The 24,288-nt window shown below is 38.9% G+C and overlaps 3 protein-coding genes and 1 non-coding gene across 5 annotated transcripts; 1 reads left to right on the top strand and 3 right to left on the bottom strand.

Annotated features, from left to right (window-relative positions):
* Nucleotides 1-479: 479 nt before the first annotated feature.
* LOC121249124 (zinc finger CCCH domain-containing protein 41) lies at nucleotides 480-8,861 on the bottom strand. Of its 2 annotated transcripts, XM_041147800.1 has the most exons (6): nucleotides 8,485-8,861; nucleotides 8,063-8,243; nucleotides 4,391-5,250; nucleotides 2,121-3,362; nucleotides 1,511-1,864; nucleotides 480-1,210 (listed from the first exon to the last, which is right to left on the bottom strand). In XM_041147800.1, the coding sequence occupies exons 3-6, from the start codon at nucleotides 5,132-5,134 to the stop codon at nucleotides 785-787; spliced, it is 2,766 nt and encodes a 921-aa protein (XP_041003734.1). In that variant the 5' UTR covers nucleotides 5,135-5,250; nucleotides 8,063-8,243; nucleotides 8,485-8,861; the 3' UTR covers nucleotides 480-784. The 2 variants fall into 2 exon arrangements, with proteins under 2 accessions (XP_041003734.1, XP_041003733.1); XM_041147799.1 differs by lacking the exon at nucleotides 8,063-8,243.
* Nucleotides 8,862-10,377: 1,516 nt separating this feature from the next.
* LOC121251227 lies at nucleotides 10,378-16,706 on the bottom strand. The gene is given in 4 exon segments (XM_041150590.1): nucleotides 10,378-11,254; nucleotides 11,256-11,610; nucleotides 13,320-13,595; nucleotides 16,467-16,706. Coding segments are annotated over 4 exon segments (1,599 nt in total). The 3' UTR covers nucleotides 10,378-10,526.
* On the top strand, nucleotides 12,244-12,362 carry LOC121251267. Its single transcript, XR_005937937.1, has one exon. It is a non-coding gene; the product is annotated as a 5S ribosomal RNA (ribosomal RNA).
* Nucleotides 16,707-19,356: 2,650 nt separating the features above from the next.
* Nucleotides 19,357-23,822, bottom strand: LOC121250759 (probable galactinol--sucrose galactosyltransferase 5). Its single transcript, XM_041149962.1, has 4 exons — nucleotides 22,074-23,822; nucleotides 21,387-21,564; nucleotides 20,170-20,537; nucleotides 19,357-20,067 (listed from the first exon to the last, which is right to left on the bottom strand). Exons 1-4 carry the CDS (start codon nucleotides 23,301-23,303, stop codon nucleotides 19,504-19,506), a joined length of 2,340 nt encoding a protein of 779 aa, XP_041005896.1. The 5' UTR covers nucleotides 23,304-23,822; the 3' UTR covers nucleotides 19,357-19,503.
* Nucleotides 23,823-24,288: the final 466 nt, after the last annotated feature.

Below are 24,288 nucleotides of genomic sequence, written 5' to 3'. Positions count from 1 at the left end.
GGAATCGATTTTGTTTGCCATGAAAGTAACAGACGCCGAGGTAAATGAATCTCTCTTGGGTTTGTTCATTGTTGTAAAAGACAAGGAGATGAATCTCTCTTGGGTTTGAGTTTGTTGTAATCGATTGGGGGAGCCGAGGAGGGGGGCGGACGGATGGAGGTCCACCCCCGCACCCCGTGCAACGGACGGGGTACCCCACCCCCACATGGACGGAGGCAGATTACGGGAAAAAAATCCCCACCCCCACCCATGCGGGGGAGAGGGTGGCCCCGCCCCGTAAGGGGCGGGTAGCACCCCTACCCCCGCCCCCCCCCCATTTATTATTTATTAACTTCGTACCTTCAGAATTATGGGGATAAAATAATCTTAAGGGTGCCATACTTTTCAAAATCTGTGGAAATGAAACAAGACTACAGCACAGACATATCAATTCAATTAAATATTAAACAGAACAAAATTCAAATCAGATCCCAAATCTCTGTCGTGAAAATATCGATTAATTTTCAGCAGGGTTATCAAAAATTAATCCTTTGTTCCTAAACATATATATCCAAGCTGAAAGGCAACATTGTTCACCTCTCAACTATACCAACAAATATCTCATGTGGCGGTCAAAAATCAAGAAATTCCCTTTCTACATATCCCATGCATGACATAGAAAACATTGGAAAATCAATTTTCAGCAATTGCTAAAGCAACGTTCCTGAAAATTACAGATTAATGATTTATCTTACCTCACTGTACAAATCTTTTTAACCCATCCTCAACAGACATTGGCTTTAGTTTACTCTTTCTCACCGGACCTTGGGCTTGCACTAGGCTGGGAATCTTCATCCATCTCCGTATGCTCAATACCACTTTTTCTTACTGGATTTTCAGATTCTCCATTTTCTGAAGTAGAAACTTCCTCAGGTATTATACCTGATATTTGTTCTTGAGACTGATCATCAGGTTCTGAATGCCCCTTATGAATGGATGGAGAATTTTCTCTGCCCCCAGAAGAATGACTAGATGTCAGCCACATAAATTTTAAATTGTGGCCTTGCCAGCATTTACCATTAACAAATGCTTTCTCAGCTGATCGACGTGTGGTGAAAGTTATACAAGCTGAGCAATTTTTAGATGCCTCTGACTCACTGGTTTCCAGATCTTCTAGCTCCACGTTAGAAATATCACCATATGATGAAAAGTGTTCCTTCAAAACAGCATCCTAGAAGATAAAATAAAGAGATCAGGCGATCATTCATTGATTCACAAATTGATCTGAAGCATTAAACAAACACCAAAAAAAAGGCAAGGAGAGCATGCAAAATAAATAGCATAGTACTCCGTAAATGTGATATTTGAAGCCCTACATGTGTGGTAAAGGAAATTTTAAAAAAAAATAACAATAATAAACAAATACATGATGAGATTATATCCTTGTCACACTTGCACGCCTGTCGGCTGCATTGTTTTTGTGTGTGTTTTTTTTTTTTTTTTTTTTTTGGGGGGGGGGGGGGGGACTTACACTCACAAGTCCAGCTGGCAAAGGTGGAAGAATTCTAAATGCAGTAGGACGGTTGTCCAATTTGTATCTGTTCGTTAGAAAAGGGGCCCCTACAGGTGCTAATGGACGAATTGGCTGCTTTAAGCTCATAGATTCCTGCAGCATCAGGCTTGTGCTTATTTTGGGACTATGGGACACAACATGATCGAATGATTTGTTCTTATCCCCCACCATCTCGGCATGTGGTGATGCCACAGCAGAACCAGGATCAGAGGAGGACCTTGGAGTAGCAGCTTTAGCAGTATCAGCCACTATTTCCAGTTTAGGTCTCTTTGCAACTTGTTCAGAAACTACCTCGCCCTTTGGTCCTGTAGCCTGCAAAAGGTCAATTAAAGACCGTCTTAAGTAGCAAAGTACTGTAATATGGTTCTTATTGTGAAGGTAAAACAATGCATTTGCATGTTTGGCTTTGACGCCCGATACCGATACTTATAAAAATATAAGTTAAACATATCACCAGATATATACTCGTAAATTATAAGAGGCTACAGACCCCACAATAAGAGCTTGTAGCATAAATAAAATGTGTAGCTAGAAATGAAATTCTAAAGGTAAGGACATTTGATTTTACTTGTTCCTCGAGTTTTTGTAACTGGCGCCGAAAGTCATTCCGCTTCTGGTCCAGCAATTCTTGTTTCTTGCGGAGCTCCTCTTTCAAATACTCTAAACTCTCCAGCTTCTTTTGCAAAGGTGGAGCCTTAGGGCCATCTAGGATGACAGGCTTAGGGTGATCAGAGACAGGTCCAGAGGCATCAGAAGCATGGAGAACACTACTCTTTGAAGCAGCAGACTGATTAATGTCTTTCTCTTTGCTAAGAAAAGGGAGATGTGGAACTGAAGCAGCTGTAGCACCACGAGGAGTTACAAATACACCACCACCACTGCTTATGCCATCATCAGGAATGCTATCACGTTTAGCCCACCACAGCTTGATAAAGCGATTACCCATTACAGCATCAGGTGCCTTGAGAGCAGCTTCTGCCTCTTCCCTTTTTGAGAATTGGACAAATGCTCTTTCACTATTTACTGGAATATAAATATCGATTACCTCCCCAAACTTTTGAAAATGAGAAAGAAGACCCTCCCTTTTATTGTTTTTCTGGGGAATGCCATTGACAAATAGAGTACGCAAAGCCTTTTGAGAAGGTTTCCGGATGTTATGCGCACTATCACTCACTCTCTTGGGAGATGAAGCTGTAGCTTTTGGACCAACATCATCAGCAATGATCCGCTTTCCTTGGCGGGAAGTGCCTTGAACACTAGCTAAGGCCCCTTTATCTTCCTTAGCTTCATTCTCAAAACAAGCAGAGGAAACAATCGAAGAATCAATTTTTGCCTTCATGTCTAATCTATTTTTTGAACCACCAATTCTACCCCAAACAGATGAACCAGTACCCTGTAAGCCAACAGCAGTTCCAGTGCTTCTAACAAGGCACTCATTATCAGCACTGTCACATGACCTGCCATTGTGCCTATCAGAGAGATCATCATCCAACATGGTTTCAGTTTCATCATTCTTGGGTGATTGTAGAGTGAGCAGGCCATTTGATGTTTCAGGGCAGTTGTTATTCCACAGGGGTTGATCAGGATCATACAAATCAGCTCCACCCACACAACCTGAACCAGAAAATGCACCATTCGGCCCCAAACCATCATCGACTATTCCAGGCTTGCTAATTTTGTTAAGCAATCCCTTGCTGTTCATCAAAGTGGTTGAAGAAGCACTAACTGATTGTAAAGGTCTTGTTCCAGCAGGTGTTCCCAGAAGGTGAACACTTGGAAGTGAAACAGGAAGGTTAAACTGTGAAAGACTCTGCAGATTGCAAAGATTAATTACAACACAAGCAGTAAAAGACATGGTCTGAAACGTAAAAAGGGACCATTGCCCATGGAAAAAACAAGTATGGCAATTGAAAGCACAAGTCAACATATGCACTGCCTATTTGAGTTACTGGTTAAAGATGACTCAAATAAATACAATAATCCTAATTACAAAAAACCAGCCCCTGTGAATCATTTCACTGATGGCATGGGATTGCCCAAAAAATGGTCAGGAAGTTGGAATCACATATTTGGAAAGACCTCTGTTCCTTTAGTTCATCTCATGGATCTTCAAGTCACCCATTAGAATCAATGATCTACAGGAGTCGCCCACAATTAAGGGTCTTCTCCAGCAGGTTAGGTAACCAAATACTAATAATCATGGAATACTGAGATTACAGAAACCAGGGCCAACAAGAGGTATGTTTGTGTGTGTCATACTAATAACCATTGAATACTGAGATTACGCAGACCAGGAACAACAAGAAGAATGTTCGTTTGTCTGTGTTGTCTCTGGCAAGGTAGGTCCAATAAGCCAATATAAAGTTCAACAGGAATTGGCATAAAAAGCTATAAATGAAATCAGAAATTGGCAATTTTTTTGAAAAAAGAAAAAGGAAATGCCGGTGCCCTCCAAGAAACTTCACAGTTGGTCTAACCAAGAAAATTGAAGGTTCCTAGAGAGGAAAAACCCAAAAATCAAAAAGCATCATTAGGACATTTTAAATCCTATTATAATTAAGTTTATTTATTTCTAGCATTCTCATGTATACTTCCTGTGTACTTGGGCTTTGCCTCCTTTTATGAATAAAACTTCTTGATTACCTATAAAAAAATATATATATTTCTAGCAGAAATTGAAGATTTTGGACCCATTAAGTGGTTGGTCCTGAGTCTTGATTACAATGAAATGGTATTGGAGTTTTTCTATTATGTAGAGCATTAGGCATTGCCAAATAAGCCATTGATATCTAATAAATAAGCCTCAGTAACAAAAACATATATCACAAATACGCATACCTGAACATCTTCAATGACAATCCTATTGACACCATGCTCCATGGGGCACATGTCCCCTCTTAGACAAAATCCACGCTCCTCAAAGTCTCTGCAGCGTTGACGAGGAATGCCCATATTCATTGAAGAATTGATGGATGGTCTGAGTGTTCCTTGCAAACCAATGGAATGAAGTGTTTCTAGGCCAGCAGTTGGTAGTCCTGTAATTAGTCCAAATGCATTCCAGGATGCACCCTGTGCATTTGAAACATTTGGCAACCCTCTTCCATTATACAAGTTTGAAGGAATGGAACCCTGCTGAACCATTTGAGATGCAATGTCAACTGAACTGAACCTTGAATCGCGTTGGTTCCAAGTGCCAGAGTCCCAGCCTCGTCCCCTACCAGAACCAGCTCCAGAAAATGTTTGGTTTCCCCGAAATCTGTGATTTAAATCCAAAGGTGCTCGTGATGTTAAGCCTTGGCGTCTTCTTTCAAACTTTGAAGATAGGTCTTTCTCACTTGTTTGAGATTCATTTTCCCTAAAAGAATGCCCATTTTCGTAAGGTTTGTTGCGTTTTCTATACGGCCTTGTTATCACATGCTCCAAAGCATCTCTTTCCGAAGATTGAGAGCGCGTCTCCCGCCTACGATGCTTATGGTTTCGATCATCATCATCATCATCGCTGACTTCCTTCTCCTCAGGATCACTGACACAATCAGAGGAAGAAAGACCCACCGGCTTTGGAGATGAAACTTTCAGCTCCATAGGACTCTCCTGTAATATCCAGTAGTATTTTATAGAATTCAAAGTTCCAAACTCTCACTAGATGCAACAATCAAATGGCTTCAATTGCCTAGAACAATTCCAGCAATTAAGAGAACCTGCAGAGAGAGAGAGAGTGAAGGGGAGATCAACATAGATAATGGCAAAGATCAAAATAGGAAATCATCACAACCAGTATAATCCAAAGTAATCGTAACAAAGCAATATTTAAGTGATCATGTCAATTCAAATCACATAGCTGGAAAATCAAAACTAAAACTTCCCTATTCGATATGTATAGTGTTTTAGTTTTGTAATCTTTGACGTTTTAGTTTACAGTAAAACTTCAATATGTACCAAGTGTTACATTCAATATGTTATATGGAAATCATCATTTGGATCTACTGCATGCAAAGATGGCTTCCGGCAATCAGCTTTTTATTATAACTCTTCTGGCAATCAACTGTTCTTGTGTTTATTTTCATTCGTTGAGTGGAGTTTTTTAATGCTTGTCAGAAGTGTTTGGCTCTGCTCACTAATAATTTATTGATAATCTTTTAAAAATCTATTTATTAAACACGCAAAGGGGCACTACCCAAGTACACGGTGTACACAAAAGGAGCAGCTAACTAGGAAGATGAAGGAAAACAAAAGAAAATAAAATCTAGATTGCTAGAAAAACTTGAACTATTCAGAGCTTACATCCAGACATAAATTGTTTGATAAATGAGTTTTATTTGTACAAGATAATTTTATTAGTGAGGAAAAGGCGCTACCAAATACATGGGAAGTATGCATTAGAAACACCTATTAAAGGTTTTCAACTGATTAGCCCCATGTGTGGAATCTATAAAGTTATGGTGAAGGTTTTTTTTTTTATGAATAAGAAATTTTATCGAGACAAGTAGCAAGGCAAAGCCAAGTATACAGCAAGTATACAAAAACTAAAACTAGTTACAAGTCAGGAACTAGAAAAAGAAAAGGAAATCATGGCCACTAGTTCCATTAAATACAATTGCCGAATCCCCTAGAAATAAGGTATTAAAAAAAAAGTCTTAAGTTCATCCACCGAGCGTTCCTTATCTTCAAAGCATCGACCATTCCTCTCATCCCAAATACACCACATAAGGCATAAAGGGATCATATTCCAAACAGAAGCAATTTGCAAATTACCCCTTAAACAGCTCCAGCAAGCACAAAGATCTGCCACCCTCCTAGGCATCACCCAAGCCATTCCACTTCTTTTTTTATTTATTTATAAGAATCTCATTTAAACACTCCTATTAAAACACTTCATACCATAACACCCTAGTCACCTCAGGATGTAATAATAAATGATCCACTGATTCACCAGCTTTCTTACATAAGAAGCACCAATTCAAAAGCATCTGGATATTGAGAGATACAAAAGAGATCTCTAAGAACCCTACCACCACACCATTGATCATGCCAAAAATGAAGCCTGGATCCATCACCAACCACAAAAAAACCTGTTTTACAAAATCACAAAATCATCCGAACCACTCCTAATACTTTTCCACACCCCCACACCATGAGTACCTCTTACCTCATTAGAACTCCACCCCCCCCCCCCCCCCCCCCCCCCCCCCCCCCCCCCCCCCCCCCCCCCCCCCCACAAATAAAGCACTCCCATATTAGATACTCAGTTTTCTAAACCCCAGCCCACCACACAACAAAGGAGTACAAATCTTATCCCAGCTAACCAAATAAAACTTAGCTTCCTCCCCTAAATCTCTCCACAAGAAGTCTTGAAATAACTTCTCCAACCAATTTGCCACACCAATAGGAATAGGAATTAAAGATAAAAAATTAGTAGGAAGATTAGGCAAAATACTTTTAATAAGAGTAATTATTCCCCCTTTGGAAAAATACAACCTCTTCCAACCCACCAACCTTCTCTCTACCTTTTCCAACACTCCATCCCATACTGTACTGGCCTTGAATGTAGCCCCCAAAGGAACTCCAAGGTATCTAATCGGCAAAGAGGAAGTCCAAGCCATTCCACTTCTATTATGGTCAAGGTTCTCGCCAATAGGCTAAAAAAAGGATAGGAAAGATTATCTCCAAATCCCAAAATCCATTCATCAGGTCTAGGCAAATATTAGCTTCTGTTCATATTGCCAATGAATTACCAGGCACTGGATTAAGATCAAGAGAGCAGGGAGATAAGTTTTTTGATAAATATCATATTATCATCTAAGAGGAAAGCATGTCAAATATTTTTTTTCCTGTAAGCATTCCTAAATAAATAAAAAAATGGCAAGCCAATATGGACATCAGCTAAAAGAGAAACCTAAGATAATCATCCACTCAAACATCTGCCTAAAGGTTCCCCATAAAGTAAGGAAAAAAAAACCTCCATTTTCAATTACCTAACACTTGCCAAATCAGCTTCTCCAACAATTCCTAGTAACGAATACAAGTAATGCCAAAATAGACTATTACAAATTATCTAGCGATGTTACATGATGAAGCTGGCAGTGGAACAACAGATGATGTACAGCCTCACCATGCAACATCAACCAACCAAAAATTCTCATTTAAGAAGAGTATCCATGGAAAGAGCCTGCCTCATATTAAAGACTCAAATCTTCTTTTTTCCTTTATTTATCTGTATTTTAGTGACACAATGACAGGATCCCAAAAAAACTGCATTTCATTACAGTGAAGCTGCATCGCAGATGCTGGCCCAAATGGCCTTGAACAAACAACTAAAGAACCAGAAAGAGCGCCATGGATATGTTATCTACACTAATTCACTTTCAAATGCCAAAGCCCTACCAATTAACAATATGAATTTCCACTAATTACTGAATAACACTCGTTATTCCTACCATCATGGTTTGGTTTACTTTAGTTCAAACATTTGACACAAATTCAAGATCAAACTGACGATAGTATTGAGAGGACCTTTTCAAATAGGGGTGTTCCCCATTTCTCACGTTGAAATAAACAGAAAGAGAATTCCCAAAATATTTATAGAGATGCATGATTCAGTGTTCAAGCGAGCAAAAGATCGGATGACATGAAAGCTGTTCTTATGCCAATATCCCAATTGACCTCATCTCAAGAGAAACAACATCGTGACAATCTACAGAAGATAAAACTAAACATGAAAACCTAAATAAGAACACTAAATGGAACACTAGTTTTATATTTACACACTACCAAATTAAGCTCCTGACGGACCTAGACCATTTGATGTTCGCAGCTACATAATAAAAATGCAGTGTAAACAAATGAACCTACAATAAAATTAAAATTGTATAGGTTTAGAACAAAATTAAAAAGAACAATGAAATAATAAAATAACGCAAGCATAGAATTCTTACAGAATCTTCTAGAAAAAATGCGAACCCAATGCGACATCCAGCTTCGCCCGATTACAGATTGACTCTACTTAATTCAATATCACAGGGAATGCCAACGAGGCGGCCATGAGAGGCATTGCTGGGAGATGTGGTAGTTGCAGAGGGGAGGGGCAGGATCGTAATAACAAGATAATCGAGGGGTTTAGGGAAATTCGCAGCGTCAAAGATTCGGAGGACGGTAAAATATGCAAGAGGTTTTGTGAGTGAAGATTGGGGGGGAGGGGGGTTGGGGTTTGGAGCCGTGAAGAGCAAAGGCAGAAGGGGATTTTTTGGAGAGAGAACGGAGACGGAATACCGGAAAGAGAACAAATAAAATCAAGTGAGGACGAAAACTATAATCTAAAATTTTTATTTGTGTCCCCATGCCCATGGGTTTTTATTTTTTATTTTTTTATTGTTTTTGGGCAGCCATGGGGTTTCTTAAAGTGCAAATGATTTTTCTATTTTTTTATATTTTATAGAGTCCGATAATCGAAATTACATTCATGCCCCGATAATCGAAACACACAATACCATAATTAATTTTCAACCAATAAATACATGCAAAGATGATACCAAATCCAACTTTAATGTTATACCTAAGGGGGTTTGAAAATATCATGAGCTAGGGTTGAGAATACTCAATTTCCCCAATTTAGTAAACATACTTTCACATCATTTTAATCATGTTTGCTTTCATAGCCTTTTGTGTTAGTTAGATCGTATGTTACAAATTCATGAAATAAGAAGATAAGAACTAACCAGTGTAAATGAATAATTTTGAAGCAAGGATTAATTATTTTTGTCTATAAACTAGCACTATTTTTCCCGTGTTGTATATCGAATTATCCGAAGTTTAGTAAATTATCTATCATTTTCTAATTATATTTCGGATTAGATCTAACCGTTATTATGATTCATTGCATACTTTCATTAAATTTAATTGCTAGATCTTAATAGGTGATACAAATTAAAAATATAGATAGTTTATGGCGCAAATTAAAACTGAAAATAAGTAAAAGTTGTGAATGAAAAAGGGAAATGCTTTTCCACATAAGGTGGTCACCAATTGAATTTTTTTATTTTTTTACTTAATTGTTAAGTAAGGATTTTAAAATGAATTTTTTATTTTTATTTTTTTAAAAAGATATTTAATGAATTTTAAAAAATTAAAAAAAAAAAAAAAAACAATTTTTCGTTTGCCTATTCAGTGGCCTCCCTTTGTGGGAGTAGCACCATCCAATGAAAAATGTAATTATTTCAATAAATAGGTGTATTTATTGAAATAACAAGTCAAAGAAAGTTTATTAAAGAGAAAAGTTACATTTGGAATTACATGTGGGATATTATTTGTAATTTGGATTACATTTTTATTTAGATTAATTATTTTCTATTTGTTGTTATTGAGATGAAACAAATGTAATTAAATACTGTCTTCAGAAAATGGAGTAACCTAATGAAATATTGAATCTCCAAATTATTGTATATTTCTCGATAATATAATGTCATGAAAAATGTTATGACTGTAAAGAAATCTCATAAAAGTAAATCTATAAATTGACATGATTTGATGTGATATATTATATTATAAAATCACTTTTATTGTAATGTAGATCTAAAATATTATATGAAGTCAGTCAGTATATAAGTTTTCTTTTTGCGAATGTAGCACTTTTTGAATATCTCTTGAGTTGAATAAATAAACAAACATGCTGACCAATTCATAATGCTCTATAGTTTAATCTTTAATGGGGATTCCAAATATTATAAACAGAGAAGAACCTCCGAATGAAAAAACTACAAACTCAAAACTAGATGCCAATATTTATTTTCCGGATTTCAAATCTTGAACCCAAGCATCACCATTGAATGACAAAACTCTAAAACTTTTGTAAATACAATAATCCGCTTTCGTTTATTGTCAGTATACACAAATGAAATTTACGACAAGCGCTCACACACCAGCGCTCACAAAAAAACAGAGAAGAAAAAAAAAGGAAGAAAACAAAACACCTATCATACTACTATCGACCAAACCAACCTCTTGGGGGCTAGACTTCCTCTTCATTCATAAGCTTATTCAGCACTACATTCAGGTCAATTGATTGGCCATTTTCCGTAAGCTTTCGAACTGTTGCCGTCACGTGGTCTCTTGGGAATCCCATACTTACCTCTTTGTCAACCACATCATCGACAGGAACCCTGTTCCCCGTTCCTGTAGAACCAGAATCACTACCAACCCCAGATGCGGTAGGCAAGGCTTGTGGTAGTACCCGAGCAGTTGGAAGCTGTGGGTAACCAGTTCCACCACTCTGGGCAACAGCAGAAGAGAGTCGTGGTTTCACTGCAGAAGTGCCACCATACTGAGGAGATCCACCATAATGGTATGATTCAGTGGACCCAGAAGGTGGGCCATATCCAGAAGAAAAACCTGAACTGGATCTGCTAGATGGTAATTCATACATGTGAGAAGGTGCCCCATAAAATTGTTGCGAGGGAGGGGGTCCGCTGGGTCGTTGGCGAAGCCTAGGTGGGTAGTTCGGTGGAGCATAAGGTACCTCCTCAGCATGGTGGCTTAATGAAGGTTGGAGTTGAGGAGGATTAGCAGGTGCAAGAGATGGGCGCTGCTGAGGTAGCTGGGGTGGTGGCTGAGAGAACTGCTGTTGAGGCCCGATAGAAACTACTGATGTGGTGGTACTGCAGGAGGAGGATACGACTGCTGAGTTAGGGATGATTGATATTGCTAATTTGGGGCTTCAGGAGTTTGTCCAGGTGGAGGGAAGTAAGGCTCATGCTGAGGAATAGAGGGGATCTGGTTCTGAAGGAATTGAGGAGGAAATTGAAATGAAGGTGGAAGATTTGGAGGGGAGAAGTTTGAGGAGGAGCGTTAGGGGGAGTAAGTGCAGGGACAGCCTGTTGATTATTAGCAGAAGGCAGATGTTGATGGCATTGCTGAGGAACAGATGCAGCCTGCTGCACAGAATCTACTTGCACAGTGTTCTGGGTTTCTGGTTGTTGCTCTGCCTCGGATGTTTGTAGCTTTGCAAGCCCCGGGTCACCAAGAAGTACTAATTGCTTATCCTGCAGCACCTATACCCCCAATTGCACCTGTATGTCAATGAACAAACACCAATTGGAGACACTACAATGACCAATAAACCAGTACAAACGTCGCTAGCATGCATAATATATTAAAGTTTCAGATCCAAGTGATTTAGCCCTCACGTCATTGCCCGAGTCTTGGTTTGAGACATATCCGGATTCTTGCTAGCCTCGATGTAAATGAGAAAGTGAATATACTAATCACATTGATTTGGTAAATATCTGTGGGAAGCCCATCTTTGCTTTAAAAAAATTTAGTTTCACTTTCTGCACCAAGTTTTGGCCCCGTTTAGATAGTAAGATAAGATAAGATGGTTTTAGATGAAAATTGAATAAAATGTTGTTAGAATATTATTTTTTACTTTTATTATTGCTTTGAGATTGAAAAAGTTGAATTGTTTATTATATTTTGTGTGAGAATTTGGAAAAATTGTAATAATGAGATGAGATGAGATGAAACCGTTTCTGTATCCAAACGGGGTCATAGTAGTTTTTTTTTTTTTTTTTTTGTAATAATGGTTCATAAAAAAAGAGTAAATATTCTCAGAGGTAATAATTTAACTCAACATATTCTAAAATATCAAGGAAATCTGAAGGAGGATTCTGGCGTCAGTTTTCATGAAGGAAAATGATACTTGGGGGTGCGATCATACCAGCACTAATGCACCGGATCCCATCAGAACTCCGCAGTTAAGCGTGCTTGGGTGAGAGTAGTACTAGGATGGGTGACCTCCTAGGAAGTCCTCGTGTTGCACCCCTCATTTACATTAATAAAATTTATCTTTTACGTATAAAAAAAAATGATACTTGGCCCCATCATTTTGCCCCCTCAAAGTTACCGCTAGGGTATTTTAATTTTTTTCTTAATGGTTAAGGAAGTGACTACTAGTAAAGTTGTTTATTTTTTTCTTAATGGTTAAGAATGTTTAAAAAAATGTTTGAAAGAAAATTGAAAAAAAAAAAGTGCAACTGCACTAGTGGTAATTTTGAGGGGGAAAACCATGGGCCGAGTAGCAGCACCCTTTCATGAATTCAAAGCAAGCAAGAACCTAAACTGAATTTGTGAAAGCTTTTGCACCAAGTTTTGGGATATTAAGGGAACCAACTGACATTGGGGTAAAATATTTTTGTTGCCTGTCGATTTCAACCCAAAGATTCTTAAGATCATGAACAGCTCAAAGGAATAGTTGGCCACATAACATTAATACAGTAATGGATCAACATAAATATGCATGCACGTATAACATATGCAGCATGCATGGATATATCAATCCTGTATGCATCTATGACATATGCAGCACGCATGGATATATCCATCCAGCAACTACACCACTTGTTTGGTGCATGTCATGTTGGATAGGCTTATTAGCAGGTACTAAAATTTTGACAGAGATCAAAGCAAATCCACTAATTTGAACCTGCAGGGATTGTAATGAGCAAACTATTGATCATCCTTCCACAACATCATCCACTTAACTCAAAAAATTCTGTCAACAATGTGACAAAGCATTTGTAATCATCTTATGTTGGGAGCACACTAACAACATGAGTTTACCATGGTCCATAGGGCCTATTTGAGAGACTTTTGGCGGCCAGTAGCATCAAAGCCCCCAAACAAGCCTTTAGCCACCAAATGCAGTAAAGTTCACCCGTATACCAGATGCACTAAAGAGCAACCATCACAATAAAAGGATGTGTCAGAAAAGAAGGGGTACCTCTCTAAGAATATTCTCCAACTGCCTCAGCCTTCCATCAGTGCTTCCATGATTGTTTCCAACAGACACCTTCAAATTATCAACGGAACTCTCAAGGTTGCGGGTCCTGCTTTCCAGCTGCGTTATTCGTGCACTAACACCTTCCAATACATGTAGCAAATTATCTGCATGTTTCTTCATTGTTCTATCAATTTCAGACACAATTGGAGAACCAAAGGCATCGCAATCCTTCTCTAGAATGACTTTTGCAGGTTCACTGTACAAAGAACCATAATTCTGCATAACACATGGAACACCAATTAAATGTATCCAGAGAATAACAAGAAATAAATAATATAGTCTATCGTCAATAACTTTCAAGCAACAGAACATACCCACTCACCACAAATGACCCATAACACGAGAAAGTAGTCCAACAAAGCCACTATTCTGGCTTATCCAAAGGAAATGAGAAAAGTACCAACATAAAAAAGGATAAATAAAACAGAAAATGTGACGCCCCGACTCCCACGTACAAAAGACACGGAAATCGTGACGTCGGGATGATGACAACACGGGTCACGCATCCCAACGATAGTGCCAAGTGTGTGCAACATGCAAAAGTGCACAATAAAAAAATCACAGCGGATAATATAAATAAGTCAACTAAGTACCAGAAATTTAAATACAAATATTCAAAACAAATTACCTTTAAAAAAAGTTATACAGTCATCCCAAAATATAACAAAAGGCAAATACGTAGCAAGTAAGAAAATAAATCTCGATACAAGAGAGCAATCCCAAATCGCTCCTCCAACGAGGCCCAAGCCTAAGGCTCGTTATCCTCATCTGTATCAAAATCTGCGATACCATAAAATGGTACCACAGGTAAGTAATAATCCAAACAACCCTCGGGATAAAAATGCATTAATGCAACCAACAAGCATATTCCAAAATCTCATTTTCCCCGAAAATGATTTATTTCCAACACACGCCAAAAATCTCATTTTAGCCAAAAATGTAATCCGACATTTTTTCAGAAAATGATATACACAAAATCCAACCATTTATCGGACATTGTAGGCGGGAATCACAGGGGGGACTATACCACCATCCCTGCTTACCACCATCCCTACCGTGTGCACCGTAGGGGGAATCACAGGCGGGACACAACCATCATCCCTGCTTACCACCATCCCTACCGCGTGCACCATAGGCGGGAATCACAGGCGGGACACAACCACCATCCCTGTTTACCACCATCCCTACCGCGTGCACCGTAGGCGAGAATCACAGGCGGGACTCTACCACCATCCCTGCTTACCACCATCCCTACAGTTCCTTTTCACACAATGAATACTTATTAGAGCACTGTAGGCGGGAATCACAAGCGGGACTATACCACCATCCCTGCTTACCACCATCCCTACAGTCTCTTTTCCCTTTTTCTCAAACCAGTCAATCCAGTCATTTCAAACATACTCAAAATCATTTCTCACATGAAAACCCAGTTTTCAAATAAATACATGAACATGTATGCAATCATGTGAAAACCCAGTTTTCAAATAAACACATGAACATGTATGCAATTATGCGAAAACCCAGTTTTCAGTTACAAACATGAACATGTATGCAAATGCAGTGAACAAGACACGCCACCAATATCCAACAACCAACAAATGTCAACACAATCCAATCACAAACCAAACATACAATCAACTCCGTCCACAATCCATCCGACCCCCGAATTCCTCGAACTTAGTCCGGCATAACCAACCAGTTCACAAATAAAATGAGTTAGTGCAAAAATACATTTAAATCACGAAAATTCTTTGGAAAAATACTTACAGTGCTATATACTAATTTCCGAAGCATCACGGTGGTGCAAAAGGTGGCGACACAGCAACGTAACAGTGTAAAATACATTGTGGCCGTGGGTCTCAAAAACTCACTTTTGAACGGAGACAAACTAAAACCCGAAATTGATAGGGTAGCACTTAAGAATGTCGGTGAAGCTAGTGGTGGTGGTGGTTTGCCGTGGGTGGCGGCATAAAGGGCGGTTTTAGGCCAAAAATGCCAAAAACGAAAATGTGGATGGATGTGCTTCACCGGTGGCGGATCGGAGCTAAGGATTGGTGCTTTGGGTTGCTATGGGGTCGAGGATGAAGTGGTGAATAAATGGTGGCCGGAAGTAGCGAGACGGCGGCGCGCGGGCTCAATGAACGCCGCAGCTTCAAGCCGTGCGTGGAGTAGAATGCCTGCAAGATAGCGGCCGAGCTTGGTGGGGGATGATGACTGGCGGGAGGGGAAGCTGTGGTGCTGGGCGGTGACGCTGGACGGTGGCACACGGTGGCGGGCTGTTGAATGACGCACGGGAAGAGGGAGAGAGGGACGTGCGCGCGTGGGAAGCAGGGGCAGAAATGGGAGAAAAGAAAAGGAGAAGAAAGAAAAAGAGGAAAAAAAATAGAGGGAAAGAAATGAGGTTCAATCCTCACATCTTGGGTCACAGAAAATGATCTAACGAAAATGATTTTAAAACAGCAAATCAATTAAAATAATTTAAACGCAATGGTACAATGAAAATAAATTAATTTAATCCAACAATCAATTAATTTAAAATAAAGAGCAATTTAAATAATGAACAATTATTAATAACAAGAAAACACATTGAATTAACTAAAAAATCTTAAAATAATATCACGTAAATCATCTAAATTTTAAAACAAGAGAACTCATAATCTTAATAAATGCAATAATTTACTTAGTCAAAATACACGTAAATACGGGGTATCAAAGAAAAAGGAGAGAGGAGAAAAGAAAGATAAGAATAAGAACCATTTCAATGTCTCAAGACCAAGTTTCAAGCCCTGTCAAAGAAAGCAAAAGCTAAAAACTCAAGCAGAAAGCTATAACAAACTTTTAGTACTAGCAAATTAATCCTCAGAACGAGGGCATTAGTAGGCCTATGCACCGTCCAACCCATACTGGTTTTGGACCCGACCCGTCCGCACACCATGTCCCAAACAGCCCGACCCATCCACATACCATGTCCCAAACAACCCGACCCGACTCGTATGTTCCTATGGGTGTACATTAGGCCTGGGAACATCTGTAATTTCTGGCCTTGGGAAAGAGAAAATAGAAAGGGAGAGAAATGGTGGGCATTACGGGTCGGATGAAGAGCGAAAAGGAGGAGGCAAAGCTGAGGAAGAGGAACGAGGAGTTGGAAAGGGAGATGAGGAAAAGCCAGGAGAGGGAGTAGCAGATGAGGAAGAAGTTACCAAAGGCTTGGGAGAGGCTCAGAGTCGCCGAGGAGGTAGAGGAGAGGTTCTGCTCGTAGCTCGGTGAGCTCGAGGTGGAGTCCGTCCACCAGGTCTGTGAGTACAATGCTCGTCTACTCTTCCTCATCGATCAGCTCTCCTGTGCCACCCACCAATCCGCCTAAGCGCCTCCGCTTTTTCATATCGGCGCGACGCCCATTTGGAGGAAAAAAAAATAGAGAGAGAAAAAAAAAAAAAAAAAAAAAAAAAAGGAAAAGAGTTCGATCAACCGGGAAAGAAAGCCAAAAAAGAAAAGCAAAAGGGGAAAGAGAAAGACATAAGTACCATTTAGAAGAGTTGAAGCCCCAGCGGAAGAGAGAGAGGCTGAGCTTCTCAAGATTCTTGGGTTTTTAGTTTCTGCACAATCGTCTTTAGAGCAAAAAGAGCAGTTGGTTGCCCTAGGGTTTTTAGTCTAAACACTTTTTTTTTTATAAGTGTAATTAGTCTAAACACTTGAAGAATGTTAAGAGTCAGTTTGCCCCATCATTTATCGGGTTCAACCCGACACTAAGCAAAGCCGTATTTTGTCAGACGGATCTGATCGGGTCATACGGGTTGCTTGGTTTAACGGATTTTTTGCACAGGCCTAGGCATTAGTGCTTTTATATCGGATAAATAACAATGCTCTAGACTCTTGACTTAGCACCTATCAAAGACTTTTTTTCCCATTTAGTATGTGAGGATTGGATGGTGGGAAAATGTTTACGTCTGTAAGAACTCATCTGCCCTAAATCTTCACTTCCTTTCTCAGGCTACCCTTTCCTGAACCAAAACAAGAGAAACTCCTTGGATTCCTTCCACATGTCAAATCATGCTCAGGATCAGCTATTCAAAATTTCAAATCCTTTTTATCATCCTTTTCCGTATCAAAAATCGTGTTCCATACATCATGGAACATCTAATCTAGATACAGAGGGACTATTCTGTATGAAAACTTGCGTGAACCCATACTTTTAAAAATTGAATACAATTTCTGGTTTGCTTGTATGTCTGCATTTCACTTACATTCCACTTCAATTAATGCATGCGAATAAAATATGCTGGTACGCCAATATGGGAGCTAGCTTAAATAAGCTATATATCCTCAATTCTTATTCCAAAGCAATTAATAAGTCTAATTCTGTGACACATCGACCATTGCCAAAAGAAGTATCGCCAACACAACGCATTTACTCTTCAAGAAATATAGAAAAAATCAACAAAATGCACACGGCAATCATCCTTGGGGACCTAAACAAATCAACATTAGACCCTATATTACCAGGTCACTTGAGATAGAGTGAGAGAGGGTTACTCTAGTAGCAGTGGCGGCGGCGACGGTGGTGGTGTTGAGCTAGGGATCGGAAGCGGAGCTCCAAGCCCTGCCGGCAAGAACAGGGGTGGCATCAAAATTGGGGACTGGGATGGAGGAGCTACGACGCCGACGGGGCGAAAGGGTTGGAAATCGTAGCTGGCAATGATCTCGTCCTTATCAATCCCATCCATACAAGCTCCAGCAACTTGGAGCGTGTAGTGGGTGTTATGAACAACCTCTTCTTCCTCCACCACCGGATGCTTCATCAGGTCGATGAAGTCCTTGCTCTGCGCCGCCGGCGATCCCTGTGACAGATCCATTATCTGCTTGTCCATGTAGGCGTCGTATTCATCGGCTCCCACCGCCTTAAGATATCGGGAACTTTCGGTGCCCTTTGTCTCTTCCTTTCTTTATTTTTCGACGATTGAAGATTGAAATTCGCATGTCGATGAGGATGACTATGCTAGAAGACAACCTTTTTTTTACACCCGCGTTCTCCCTCTCCCCGTTCCTTCGTCGCGACGGAAAATGGAAATTTGTATGATACGTTACGTACAGTGGCAACTCATTTTAAATAATTATCTACCAAAATAATATAGATGTGAAATTATTAAAATATATGTTGTTTCTATTTTTTACTTCCTTGATTAATCGTTTGGATGGTTACTTTGAATATTTTATTAAAGTTAAATTATTTTTTATTTTTTATTTAAAATTTTAAAAAAATTATCATGATTAGATAAGATGAGATATTTTATAAATTCAAACAAGGCCTTAATAATTTTTATCTTCGCACTTATGAGAGGTTTGGATAATAAGTTAAGATGAAAGTTGAAAGTTGAATAAAATATTATTTTTTAATATTATTATTATTTTAAAATTTAAATTATTTATTATATTTTATAAAAATTTTTAAAAAATTATAATTATTAGATAAAATAAATTAGAATGATTTTTGTATCCAAATCATGCCGTAAAATTTTTTAAGTTGTTTAGTTCATTTTAAAAAATTATAGAACTTTTGGGTGAAAGCACGTAGTTGATGGGGTGTCTGAGAGTATGAGACTATGCAGTGTTTTAAGGCAGTTTCGAGTAGTTCGGGAAAGCCCATTTAGACATTTGTTTGTCCTCCGCCAAAAAAAAATCCAAAAATAGTTAATTATTATTATTATTATTATATAATTTAAAAAACTTAAACTATTTATTATATTTTATATAAGAATTTAAAAAAAAATTATAATAATTAGATAAAATCAGTTAAAATATATATTTTTTTATTCAAACCTCCTCTTAAACTGGTCGGGTTGGGTCCAAGACCAACCGATGCAGCCGATGGTTCCGAATCCAATTCCCTTTACTGGGCTATTGCAAACCGCGGATTATTCCGAGCATGGGTTCAAGACAGTACATTTGAAAAGGAAATTCTCGAAGCACAAGCAACAGATGCAAAACTAATATTGATATATCACTTTAATATCGTTTAATTCACTTGGTTACTTTCCCCAAGTCATCGAACTTTTAAAAGAGGAAAAACAAAAAACTTGTAATCATCAAAATCCTAAAGGACATTAACAATATTCAACCCCCAACTTTAGAAGATGTACTCAATCAAAGACGAGTTTGAAGAACCAGGCCATGGCACTTGAATAACAACCATGAAGTCCTCGTATTCAAACGTTACAACCTCGCCATCAATCTTGCAAGCTATTGGCTTCTCTGACGCAAACACCCTCATTTCTCCAGTGCCCTTCACTCCGATTCGGATCGACTTAGCCTCATCATTGAAAACCAATGATTGGATGGCACCACCGGTGTTAAGCATGTTCACCAAGCCTATAGGAGCAAACTGAACAAATGTTCCGGTCAAAACGACCACCGGGGAAACGGTGATTAGCTCGAAATTGAATGGCTCCAAGGATATCTCCAGGTTCTGTGATGGCTTGGAGAGCACTAGCTTCTTGGCCTGGGAATAGTAAAGGGCAAAAACTTGTACCCCTTCAATGGAGATTGGGTTCTTGCCACTCTTCCACTCGATGTCATTTGGGTTGGCTCGAGAGGTCACGACATGGGAACATTGGGAGGCACATTGGTTGCGCCTAGTTTCACGGCACCATCCACCTCCTTGGCAGTTGAATGCCCCAAGAACTCCAGTATACTGTTGGAAAAGTTAAAACAAAAAACGTAAGAATATTGGCGGATCAGACATCAAACAGCTTGCAGATTGATATGTACGAATTAGCAAGAAATAATTAACCACCTTGTTGAGGTTCCAGATTTTGAGCATGGTCTTTCCATCATGCAAAGGATCCTCAAAGAGACAGTCTCGGGTAGGAAGTGCATAGTACTCGCAGCGCAGAATAGACCCATCAGGTAAAACCAAGGTCTTGAGCAGATCGAAGTTGTGCTTGCCAACAGTGTCACTAACATAAATAGGACCTCCAGAAATTGCGCGAGATGCAGCATGGAAAGCAGCACATGGGTGAGTAGACTGGAACATGTCCCAATCTGGGTGTATGAAGTTGCCCATCCACAAGCTGTTGTAAGCACAGTGCACCATGTGACAACCTTGGAGCCAAAATGTGCCATTTGGATCACCAGATGGATCGGTGCACCAGAAATCGTCCCCTGTTTCATATATGTGACATGTTATCCTTAGTCCAGAACATGTCTGAAAATCGAGCTATCATGAACATGGCCGAAAACTCAGCTTTACTTCCTAGTTGCAAACTAAAAGTAATACTTAATATCAGGCAGAAAATGATCAGTCATATACTATCTATTTCATTTAATACAAAATATTTTGTGTTCTGTTGATTTTCAAATCAAATGCAGAGATCTAGTCCTTATAAACTATATATCTTGTATAAGAAGAAAAAAAATTATTATTTTTTTTTATATCACGTTAACTTCGTGGTAGAGGGCAGTAACAAATTTAAGAAGAAAATGTTCGATCAATTCTAGATTCACAATGTTTGAAGTTTGAACGAGTCTAAGTCTATATACGTGTGAATTAATCGGATAATTACCACTTTGGTTTAAAAAAAAAAAGTCGAAATGAAAAGGACAGTTGCGTGGATCTTAAAATGAGTTAATTATGACCAAGAAAAGAGAAAACAATACTTCTAGAATGTATAAATATTCAAAATTCTACTAGGACAGTTGCGTGGACCATAGGTTAAATTTATGAGCACAAAAAGTATTTTATTAATTGATTTATTTAGCAAAGGAGCAGTCTAGTGATCAAAAGATTGATTAATTTGGAGATGGTACTGTATTTGAAATTCTAAATGAAATTCTTACATCACACGTTTTCATCTGATTTATTACTTTTATTTTTATATTTTTATATTTAAATATATATGTTTAAATAAAATGATAAAAATCACAAATATATATGCTAGATAGGACTTGCTTATAAAATTTCCTATTTGAAATGTTATCGTTAATTCTACGACAAGTACGAAAGACACGCACCAACACGGCCAAGAGAAATGGCCTCGGTTCCGAGGAACATGAAGTCGTTGCAGTGCTCCATGCTTGCAATAACACCATTCCCATTGAAATGCTTCTTCACCGAAGCAGTGAGAGCCTTGTAATATGCCTTTGCCAGCTCCACTCTTCCACCGTAATTCTCGCACAGCATCTCCAGCAACTACATACAAACCCAGCAAAATTACACGCCTAATTAGATGAGAATATCATGATTCTGTCTAAGAAAATTCAACGCAATTTGAAAAACAAAAATTATTTTGGAAGAAAATAGTTAAGAAATCATTCTTGTCTTAATATGATAAGATAACGTGCCAACAGCGCGCCGACCAAATACGAAGTCAAGATCGGGATAAAAAAAAAAAATTTAAGATTTTTTTATTTTTTGTTTTATTTTTTATAAACTAATTAAATTATTCTACTTATCATTCATATATCATATATTATAAAAGAAAATAAATTACAAAAATTATGAGAATGATGAATATAATTTTTTTTTTAAATTATCAAATTAATTAACTTTTTTTTAGATAATTCAAATTAATTAACTGAATCCACCTCCTAAGATAAGAAAGCAATATGTCCCCTAATAACGACGTTGTTTGGACCCACAAAACAAAAAATACATCCAAAAGAAAGTTAAGAAACATCAAGAAGGTAATTAGAACTTACATGGATAACGTCGACCTTGACCCCATCAATACCAACCGCCTCCAAGTGTGAGTGCAGCCCTTCGTACATCTGACCAACGAACTGCGGTGGGACCAGCCCGACCCCGGTGGCAACTATCTTATCCACCGCCAGATCTTCCATGGTCAACTCCAATCCGGGCGAGAGCTTGGGCTTCACCACCACCGATTCCGGCATTCCGGGCACATCGGGCCTCAGCCCACCCCAGTACCCGCATAGTGCGTGCCACACGTACACATAGTCGACGCTCTTGAACTCCTCCTTTAGGTCCCTGATAAAGGCACCCATGCCCTTGTTGGGGTTACCGGTGGTGGTGTTTTTGGGACTGCTGTAGTCCCTGAATTTGTAGTTCTCTTGGAACTTCAAGAGCCTGCATGGCATTTGCTCTCCCGCTATGGTTTGGTTTATGCCCTCTTGCGTGATTGGGTCCTCATCGTGGCCGATGGACTGCCACCCATCGTCGAGAAGAACGAGCCCCGGTGGGCATCCACCTTCGACGAGCCCTCTCACACCTTCTAACACACCATGAGGGTGCACCGTAAGATAAAATGCGTCCCACGTGCACCAACCAAATTTGTCCACGATACCCGGTGGGGTTTTCTCCTCCAAAAGCTTAAACGTGCCCAGGTGAGCTCTGACGACTTTCATGGCCTCCTTGACCAGGGTGAAAGGATTTTCTCCGGCGTGCATGTACATGATGCTCCGGAATGCAGCTCCGGTGGCCTTGGTCGACCCGCTCTCGACGCAGAGATCGACGTTGTCGTCGTTTCCTGGCTGGATCGAGGCCCGGAATGTACCCTCGAGAAGAGGAAGAAGGAGAACATAAGGACGACCGGAGTCTGATTTTTCGAGAACCACCATCTGGGTCTCGTTCTCCAGGTCTCGGCCATTGGAGCCAACCCAGTGGGTGGTCCACCAGACCTTGAACCTGAATATACTCATAAACCTAATGTCCCGCAGTTTTCCAATGGGGACGACGTGCCGACTTCTTGAATGCGTGGCGTTGAAGCCTACAAAGCATCCAATGGAGGTGATGGATTTGTCAGTGGAGGTGTAAGGTGAAGGAGTGGCTGTGATATTCTCAGGGACGTCGGAAAGTAAGACATGCCCGTTGGCCAAGAAGTTTGAACCCTCCAACGTGATTGGAGACTGTTTAACGCCATCGACGAGAGTGGTGGCATCGGAACCAGCTTTGCTCAAACTTGGAGCCATTGATGAACGCGGAAGAAAATGGCTGTAAATTAAAACAGAGAAAGAACGTCAAAAATATGGACGAGGAAAAGGGTTTTGTGGTGTAGAGGCAGAAAGCCAAAGGGTGGTATATATAATAGAAGAAAAAAAGGTAATTCGGAAATGATTGAAAGAAATGGGATGAAGATTCTCTGTGATCCTCAAAGTAAATCTCCTTCTCGAGTCTGTGTAGTGCGTTGTATGAAATCTTTAGCTTGCGTTTTCGATGGTTAAAGGAATATGGAAAGTGTCGATTTTATAGGCGAGTGGAGCAAAGGTTTGGAGGAAGGTGACGTGAAAGTTCGTTTGAAATATAATACGATAAATATTAAAGTCGTAAAATTACTCATTTTTATTATTTTTTATATTTATTTTCTCGATGGGGTAAGAATCAACTACCAAGTGGGGCAGTCGGGTTATCATGACTTTGAGGAGATATTTCTATGGGTCACCACTCTTCCAAAAAGTAGGATTATTTTAGATTATCCATGTATCGATGTGCTATGTACTTAGTCAAATATAAGACAAATCTAAATTTTAACTAAATTTTTTTAAAATTAATTTCATTAGACTAGTTAAATCACTTTATAAATTATAATAAATCAAAAATCAAAATTATATTTGATGAATTACTATTTACCAACTAAAAAAATATTTTATTAAAAAATATCTTTTCTTTTCATTTCTCTTCTTTTCTTGTGTCTTTCTTCTAGTATGGCAGTATGAGAACTGTTTGAAAAGAGTACAAAAAAAATCCAATTCTTCCAGTGCCCCTCACCAGCAGAACAAAACAAACAAAATTTCATCACCGAAAGAAAGAAAACAATACTTGAGAGAGTCTCAAGAGCGAGGTAGTTATCGTGTTAAATAATTTCTTTGGATAGTAAAAATTAAATTATTAATTAATATATAAAATATATTTATAAAATATAAAAAAATAAAAAAAATTATTAAAATATATAATATA

Source organism: Juglans microcarpa x Juglans regia, chromosome 2D, assembly GCF_004785595.1.
Source record: "Juglans microcarpa x Juglans regia isolate MS1-56 chromosome 2D, Jm3101_v1.0, whole genome shotgun sequence".
NCBI classification, from domain to species: Eukaryota; Viridiplantae; Streptophyta; class Magnoliopsida; order Fagales; family Juglandaceae; genus Juglans; species Juglans microcarpa x Juglans regia.
The sequence above is the reverse complement of the archived record's forward strand: the minus strand, read 5'-3'. Positions and strand labels throughout refer to the sequence as shown.